The 9,100-nt window shown below is 44.1% G+C and overlaps 1 protein-coding gene across 6 annotated transcripts in view; it reads left to right on the top strand.

Annotated features, from left to right (window-relative positions):
- The first annotated feature begins 652 nt into the window (after positions 1–652).
- dysf (dysferlin, limb girdle muscular dystrophy 2B (autosomal recessive)) overlaps positions 653–9,100 on the top strand; it is a 137,693-nt gene continuing 129,245 nt past the window's right edge. For 5 of the 6 annotated variants that reach the window (XM_080792847.1, XM_080792846.1, XM_080792850.1 and 2 more), the window contains exon 1: positions 653–1,043. In XM_080792847.1, coding sequence (XP_080648973.1) covers positions 956–1,043 — 88 coding nt within the window. In that variant the 5' untranslated portion in view covers positions 653–955. Of the gene's footprint in view, positions 1,044–5,605; positions 6,072–9,100 lie in introns of those variants that run through there. The other variant, XM_080792845.1, reaches the window with a different exon arrangement.

Here is a 9,100-nt window from a genome sequence, read left to right as displayed (position 1 = left end):
TGTTGCAAGGAGTTGTTGCAAGGAACTGTTGCAAGGAGTTGTTGCAAGGAACTGTTGCAACTTGCAAGGAGTTGCGACTGCATGGTGTGATTTGGGCTTCATTGTTATTTCTCACAAATTCACTCTTTTCTCCATAAGAAACAGTCCTTCTGCACACCTACCTACAATGGACAGGTTTGTCGGATAACTGGAACGGAGAAGTAGAGAAAAAATAATCCCGCACACTGTCTTGGATTTATTGAGCAACGTTTCGGTTGTCAGACCTTCAGCATGCCTGATGAAGTTCTGACGACCCGCATCATCCAGGCCCCAGCCCCACATGCACGTGTGTGTGAGTGTGTGTGTGTGTGTGTGTGTGTGTGTGTGTGTGTGTGTGTGCGTGTGCGTGCGTGCGTGCGGATGGATCCCCCAAAGCGTGTTAGTTTAAGTTGGCAGAGTTTGCATTGCTAATTGTGTGGCTGCATACCTGACCCCAAAAGAAAGGGCAGTGTGTGTGTGTGTGTGTGTGTGTGTGTGTGTGTGCGTGTGCGTGCGTTGCAATGTCCCACTGGCCCTTTAAGCCTGTGATTGAAGGGACAGTGTGTATGTGTGCATGAGTCAGCCCATCCACTAGCTATAGCCCGTCTGTGTGTGTGAGTGTGTGCGTGTGTGTCTGAGAGGGCGAGAGGCGAGACAGCTGAGAGCAGCAACATTACCCGGACTCCTCTCACACACTATATTCCTCGCCACTTTCTCTCTCTTCATATTCACATTATCTCTCTCTCTCTCTCCCTCATTCTATTCTCTATGGATACCTCACCTCATCCCTCGCTCTAAGGATTTATATACCCATATATGGACCTATTGTTGCTTTGCTGGAGTTGACGGAGCTCTGTGAGTGTTTGGGTGTGTGTGTGTGTGTGTGTGTGTGTGTGTGTGTGTTCCATTCATGCGTGCATGAGCCTGCATGTGAGCCATGCTGCGTGTGTTTATCCTGTGCGCGGAGCATCTTACGACTCCCGACGATGACGTCAGCGATGCCTACTGCACCGTCACCTATGATGGTAAGGAGGGAGGAGGATGTGTTTGTGTCCAGGTCTGAGCTATATAATAAGCCTCTGTGTGGAGGAGTGTGGACAACTATTTTTATGAATTCAACAAAAAGGTCTTCAAAGACAACATCACAATGTATGCTTCATTAAAATGATATGCATGGTATGTGGTTAGGAATGATGGTACAGCACATGGCATTGTGACGCAGAAACAATATTATTTAGACAGCAAAAACAAGCTATACTTTATGCTGTCTGACTCTCTGTCACTCTCTCTCTCTCTCTCTCTGCTCCTTTAAAACAGCTGAGGTTATTATTGGAAGGTCTGCGCTAGTCATCTTTCATTGCTATACCAGTTTGTTCGGGGTGGGGCAGAGAGAGAGAGAGAGAGAGAGAGAGAGAGAGAGTACTGATAGGAGACAGGATGAGAAATATAGGAGGAGATGAGCAGAGACACACATTAGATAAGTGATGCAGGGACGGAGGAGAGGCTGTGTGAGGTGTGTGTGTGTGTGTGTGTGTGTGTGTGTGTGTGTGTGTGTGTGGGGTACTACACTGTACGTGTGTGTGTGTGTCCAGTAAAGCATGGCTGTGTTTATAGTTACCACTACCGCTCTGTCAGCAAAATTATCCCCTGGGCCTCTGTGTCTCTCTCTATCGGTGATCTATCTCTCCCTCCCTAGCTCCCTCGGACCCTCCCTCCCTCTCTCTCTCTCTCTCTCTCTCTCTCTAGTCTGTGGGCCCTATATTGCGCCCCGGCCTATTCAGTAAACTTATTTTGGAAAACATTTTAAATTAGTTCAACTAGCCAATCTACATTGACACGAAGTAAGCTTGATAGAACGGCTATTTGAAGTGCCGGTATAGGCTATTTAGGTCGGCAGAGGAAGTGTAGCGCCCAGGCTTTTTCTTTATTTTATTTTAGACAGCTGTGTTGTTCAGTGACAGAGTAGAGAGCAGGCAGTCAGTCAGTTTGGAGTTTAGAAGCACATCATTTTCTTACCATCTTACCTAAACCGGAACTTTCTTTTTGGGTTTTTGAGAAGTAAACCGTCAGGAAAAGAATTCAGGAGTGAATTATTTTAGTATATTAAGAAGACAATGTTTGGCTTTGAGCCGAGGAATACTACTACAGTGAGTGAACGAGTAAGACACGTGCTTCCAGTGGACAATTTCTACAGTCATGTAAACACGAAGATGATTCCATGCGTGCCTCTCCCTCACGCATGTAAAGTAGGCTACAACATGAAGGTGTGAAGACGAATTAATTAAGTCTTGCGCATACACACACACACACACACACACACACACACACACACACACACACACACACACACACACACACTCACACACTCACTATCTCTGTTTTTTTCTTTACAAATGGAATGCTTACTGAACCTAACTTCATCATGTGAATTAGCTGTGACACTGACATCATCTGAACTCATGACCTGACTTTATTTATTTATTGCCTTACAAAAGGATGCCTGTTTACAGTATTGAAGCATACCGTTTGTGTGACATAACAAAATATGCATGCATGATGAGCCGAAGCGGGGCTTACGTGCACAATCCTCATGTTTACTTTCTACACATGGAATGGAAAATACTTTATTAATCCCCGAGGGGAAATTGACACTTTAATTTAAGACGTGCTTCCAAATATGCAGTATTAGCGGGAACGCGGTTCCAATATTTGTTGTGTGTCGACTCGTGTCGTGTGTGTGGGTGTGTGTGTGACTGTGTGTGTGTGTGTGAGACTGTGTGTGTGTCCGTGTGCGTGTGTGCGTGCTTATGAAATGCTGTGTTAATATCATAACAAATTATGTCATTTGTCCATGTGTGGTCAAGACAAGCCCATTGGAATGTTATTGGTATGTCCTAATAAAAAACAATTTATAATGAATACTAATTACAAAAAATACTAGTTTTATATTTGCATATAAATTCCATAGGGCTTGCTGGACTATGGATGGACAACTGACATCATCAACCTGCGACGGGTGTAGATAGCCTATAGCCTATATATTTTTAACGTTTTAAATTTAAATTTTTAGTTACAGTGGGTAATTATATAATGTATCAAGGCATATTTGGCTTATTCGCCAGAGATCCCTTTAAAGAGCTGGAGAGATGGGGAGACAGATACTGTAAACACTCTATAGCAATGAATGATTATCAGAATAATAGGTTATGCACATGCATTAAGTGAATGGAAAATCGAGTGACAAATCAAGTGGCAAAGTGTGTTTAACGTAATGTCGTTTACGGCATAGGACTTTTCTGTTCGGATGTATGGGCTGTCAAGGCCAGAAAGTCTGTTTTTTTTGCCACTCAGTAGGCATTTCCGCATTACTTCCGAGTATGATGATGCCACACGCATATCCTCTATATCAGGGGAGCCCCAAAATGTAGATCGCAATCTACCTGTAGAATGATCACAAAGGGTGTGCAGGGTCAGGGACTAGACCACATGACATGCCACAAACTATTTTTGGCATCTGCCATTTGAATTAAGGTGACTTGATTGATAATCAAACGGGGATATAAAATAAATCAGCTCAAACCCACCCATGCAATACTTTGTTTTCAAGAGCGCACAAATGTCGGTATAGCATTACAAAGTTATATACAAAAAAGAAAACGGCCACCGCAATTTCCAGCAATGGGATAGTTTTTGGTGCGGGTAGATTTTGTTGAGCTGTTTCATTTTGAAAGTATAGCTCTCAAGTCTAAATAGTGTGGGCACCCAGTGCTCTATATAGTAACCTTTTAATTAAATTTACGTTTCCATCAAAAACACATCACATACAGAGATTATTTTCAGAACTCATCATCAGATGAAGTTTGTAAGAGTCCAAGTCTATAGTATTCTATCTCATGGTCCTTGTAGTTTGTATACAGTGGTATTTGTGGGTTTTTTCATGAGTCCTGTAATGTTGTGCTGTGGCCCTATACGAGAGAATGCTGTGTCATGTCTCATTGCTCTCTGGAAAACGGCTGAGTCGTCCCTTCCCATTCAATGTCCTCTGTTGCTATAGGCAACGTTAACATCCCCGAAGTCAGACCAACCATAAGAAAAATGCATCTCGGTGAAGACAGAGATCGATTGTTTTTGTTTTCTTTGTTTTTTTGTTTGTTTGGGGGTGGTCTTCTTGTTGAGAGAGATAGAGAGAGAGAGAGAGAGAACGCACGCACGTGTGACACATTATAGTTTACCTCTGTGACTCAGATGGGGGAATACGGTCCACTATTGTTTCTATAAGAAGTTAGAACCTAATACACGCACTCAAAGTCTCTCTCTCTCTCTCTCTCTCTCTCTCTCGTTGAAAAGATACCGCTCTGACCATTGCTTATACACAGTGTTTGTTTTGTTAAATAGAGTGGTCTCTGCCCATCTCTCAAGCTCTTTAGAAAATACAATTTAATCCACTAAGGAGAGAGCTATAGTGCCCATTCATCAGCTTCCATGTGAGCGTCAGTGGCTCAGGGGGTAGAGTGACCGGATGTTCTCAGTTCAAACCCGGGCTCCCCCAGAGTTAGTGTCGAAGTGTCCATGAGCAAGACTCTGAAACCCTGATTGCATGCGGTTTCCTCTGGCATCATCGGTGTATGAATGGGTGAATGTAATGCGCAATCTCTGTAAAGCGCCTTGGATAAAGGCACTATATATAAATGCACCATTTACCATTTTACATTCTAAAAAGTTTCCATTTTGTTCTAGTTCTATTTTTGTCTGTTCATTTATTTGTGTCATCGCTTCCCATTTCACTTGTTCACGCTGCGTATCCCGTATGAGTTATCGTTCCCGATTGGATGAAATTGGTATCCCGACTTCAAAAATGTATTTTCTGTTTACTAAAAAGCTGGAGAGACGGTGGGAGCCCCCTGTTACTGAAAAAAACCCCCACTCTTCTATGGCAATGAATAGAATACTACCAGAATATAGAGATACTTAACACTCTCACTAACACATCACCTACATCCCCCTTTAGCCACACTGGCAGAACAGAGCTAGGAAGACAGGGAGGAGGGGAGGGTACATGGGGAGAGAGAGAGAGAGAGAGAGAGAGAGAGAGAGGGGATGAAGACCAGGAAATGTTGAAATTTCCTCTGGATGTGAGGGGTGTGACAATGGACTGTGTGTGTCTGTGTGCGTGTGTGTGCGCACGTGCGTGCGTGTGTGTGTGTGTGTGTGTGTGTGTGTGATGGTGTGTGACGGTGTGCGTGCGTGAGTATACGTGCGTGTGTGTTCCTGTGGCATGCTCCCTTGTCCCACTCCCTCCCAACCCTGTAGAGTGGGAAGGAGTGCGGAAGGAGGCAGCCGGTCAGTAAAAGACACTGTCTGTCTGGGGGGACCAAAGCTTTTTTTAATTTAGCGGTGTTGATGAGGACTTTAAATTTGGGACAGAGCATGAGAGACAGAGTCATGGAAAAAGTCGAGATTTCACGTTTCGGATTAGAAGACGTCTATTCAGATTGTCTCTGGACCTGAAACCATGACTCAGGATGTCTAGGATGCAGAGTACTGACCACACTGAAAACGTTTTTGCCAACCGAGGACTGTCTATTTGTTTTAATTTCACAGACTTAACGACAGACAGTCGGGAAGTATAAGTCTCTGCACTTTTCTTCCCCTTTTGTCCAACGGTTTGGAATATCTAATTTGTGGGACAAATCTCTTCCCACTCAAGTGGAACGCTCGTCACCACACACAGCCATCGAACTGGTTTAACAGTTTATCTGGAGGTGTTGGTGTTCTCGCACCACTTGTGGGGCGATCTGACCACCTGAGGTGATTGTCTGTGGTGAATTTGAGGACCTATATACAGTATACCTTCTTTGAAACATTACATCTGCACCTAAATAGGCATCCTCCCGCCCGGGGAGGTGGGAGCCTATGAGGGAGATCTTTCAGTCGTATAGGACCACCGGTTGATTGATTGATTGATTGATTGATAGCAGCCATGCTGCGCTGTGTTCTCCAGCGAGCCAACAGCCTCAGCCACTCCAACCCCCAGGCCGGTGTCACCTTCAGAGGTAAGGGGCGTGCAAAGGTTGGCAAACGTTAACCTCCAGTTAACCCATTCTGACCTGAGATCAGATTCTAAAAAATGTCTTCTATACATCCTGACAGTTTTCTGAAAAATCTACGTTTCCATGTCAGTCGTTCTTCGACTTTTCAAAAATAGCAGACCTACAAGCTCGTAGCGCGCCACTCGGTGGCTATAGGCTATGAGCTTGTAGATCTGCTATTTTTTCAATAGCTAAAGCATGACATGACGCTAAGACCGAAAGGGGTTCCCGCCCAAAATGGGTTTTAAACCATGTAGTGCGGTCATTTTGAAAGGTAGTTGGTCTCAGTGGTCAAGACATGGAAACATGAAGGTTGTCTTTGAGGAAACAAATGGAATGGAAAAGGAATAATTTAATTTTGTTATTTTAGTTTCCTGTGGCTGTAATGGTGATGAATGAAAGAATGAACGAATGAAGGAATGAACAACCAATGAACTAATTCATTCATTCATTCGTTGTATAGTGAATGTCAGAGTTGGCCAACCAACCACCTCCTTTTAATCTACCAGGTGCGCATGATCAGATCGAGGTGACTTACTTGCTTATCAAAGACAACAAATCAACCGTGAGTGTTTGATACGCATACAACAACGTTTCTTCCCCAGAATAATTTGTCAGAATTCGCCTTACTTTTATTATTCATATTACATTATTTACTCGTGCTTTCCTTTATTAGGTTTTATGATGATACGCGTATTCTATACTAGAGTCGTATAGTAAGAGGCACAGCCTTGGACGACTGTGATTATATATGAAAATGGCTGCCTGACCTGTGGTGTTGTTTGTAGTAATTATAGGGTTAAGTTGGGTGTTTAATTCCATGTGTTGGAACAATCCACTTGTCCTCCAGTTTTTAGCATGCAAGTTGTCATTCATTATTAGACAACTTTCATTGTTGAATTTTTTTGTAAGATTTGTTTCTGGCTTTTGTGCCTTTTGTTGATAGTTACAGTGAAGACGGACAGAGAGACATGCAGCAAAGGTTGTCATGAACGGGACTCGAACGCGCAACGCGCTGTCACGCCAGAGCCTATATATATGTGGCATGCGCCTGGACCGCTAGGCCAGTGGGTGCCCTGCAGACATTGCAAACGTTGCATATACACGAGACGGCTGCTGTTTTAGCCGCCATGTGTGTGTTTGTCCTGTACATCATAGCTGTTATGTGTCGCTCCGTAATGAGGTGAACGCTGCCCTTACATCCTGGCTTTGTCCTAGCTATAGCGCACATCCTGGTGCCATCACACACACACACACACACACACACACACACACACACACACACACACACACACACACACACACACACATGCGTGCAGCCGTGCACACAAACAAGCCGAGACAATGTGTTTATGTGAGTTCATATTGTATGATGTATGTGTGTGTGTGTGTGTGTGTGTGTGTGTGTGTGTGTGTGTGTGTCGAACCATTGTCCCGTCGGCTATTTCCAGTTCATTAAGTATGCCTGGTTTGCCTGGCGGGTGGTGATGGGTGGTGATCCACCTGAACTGAAGCCAAACCCACAGCTGTAGTTGTATGATAAAGGGGGAGGGGTCAGGGGAGGGGCTGATAATGTGATGTCACTATATATTACTGTTTTATTTCATTTGCCCGTTTGACTGTCAAGGGTTCAGCCTCCAGGGAGAAACCCTAAATGCAAAGTTGATACACCATTGCACATGAAAACGACTCCAGGGTGTCTAATGAAGTACTGTCACCTCATAGACACGTGTAAAACTGGAAAAATACAAACAAATGTGGTACTCCATCTTTAAAACAAAATGTTTGAGAAGGAGTGGGATATTAAACTTGACATGGTAGCACTGCAGCAGTGCAGGTGCTGATGCTGACTCCTGAATGAGTTAACATTAGGGGGATCTGCTCTCAGTTTCCAGTGTGTTTCGAAGGAATTCACAAAGTGTATACTGTGTGTGTGTGTGTGTGTGTGTGTGTGTGTGTGTGTGTGTGTGTGTGTGTGCGTGACTGCGTGACTGCGTGTGTGTGCGTGTGTGCGTGTGCATGAGTGTGTGTAGGACAGTGGAATGGAAACAGATTGAATGTCTTAAGTCTTACTAAGAACCCATTTCCTTCTCTATGTGTGTGTGTGTGTGTGTGTGTGTGTGTGTGTGTGTGTGTGCATGCGTGCGTGTGTGTGTACGTGTACATGTGCGTGTGCGTGTGTGTGTGTGTGTATGTGTGTGTGTACGCACATGCGCGCGTGATGGTCAGTAGACATGGAGGATATCATGTCCATTTATAGACATCAGAGAACATAATGACAGAAACTAATACCAGAGAGAGAGAGATATCGAGAGAGAGAGAGAGAGAGAGAGAGAGAGAGAGAGAGAGAGAGAGTCAGAAGGCGTTTGAGGGAAACTGTGGAGAATGGTCGTACTGTCTGAAGGGAGAGAACAACAAACACTCAGCTGAACTGACAGGTGTAATCAAAGTCGGCGCGCTTCACTTTCTCAGACGAGCTTCGTTGTTGCAGTTTCACGAAAGACGGAAAGATTTGGTGAAAGAAACAAAAGGAAGAAACACTGGTCATATGATATCAATCAATATGGGCAGTGTGAAATATATAATGTGCATCATATTGTGGTGCATACATGCGTTAAAACAACATAGTGGGATGAGGCAGCAGATGCAGTATGGCGCATGGTGCATGGAAAATATCAATAAAACAAGGCAGTTAAAAGGCAACAAATATAATAACTGTGGCAGAGTATTCAGTCATATTCATAGAGATCTGTTTTGATTGATCTCTCCCTCTGCCCCCTTTCCCTCTTCTTATTTTTCTTCTTCTGACACTCAGCATCAAGGGTTGGATTGGGGGGTATAAGTCCCTGCGACATACTATAGCGTCATGTCCAGGCCGGGGGTGTACTTGTACATCAAAGCTGCCTCACGCTATACAGAAACAGGAGATAGGCTCCTGACCCTATATGGGCCTCATGGCTCGGCAAGGCTACTTACTAATAGTTCAATAGACA

This window comes from Protomyctophum bolini (assembly GCF_963924005.1).
Source record: "Protomyctophum bolini genome assembly, chromosome: 20".
NCBI classification, from domain to species: domain Eukaryota; kingdom Metazoa; phylum Chordata; class Actinopteri; order Myctophiformes; family Myctophidae; genus Protomyctophum; species Protomyctophum bolini.
The sequence above is the reverse complement of the archived record's forward strand: the minus strand, read 5'-3'. Positions and strand labels throughout refer to the sequence as shown.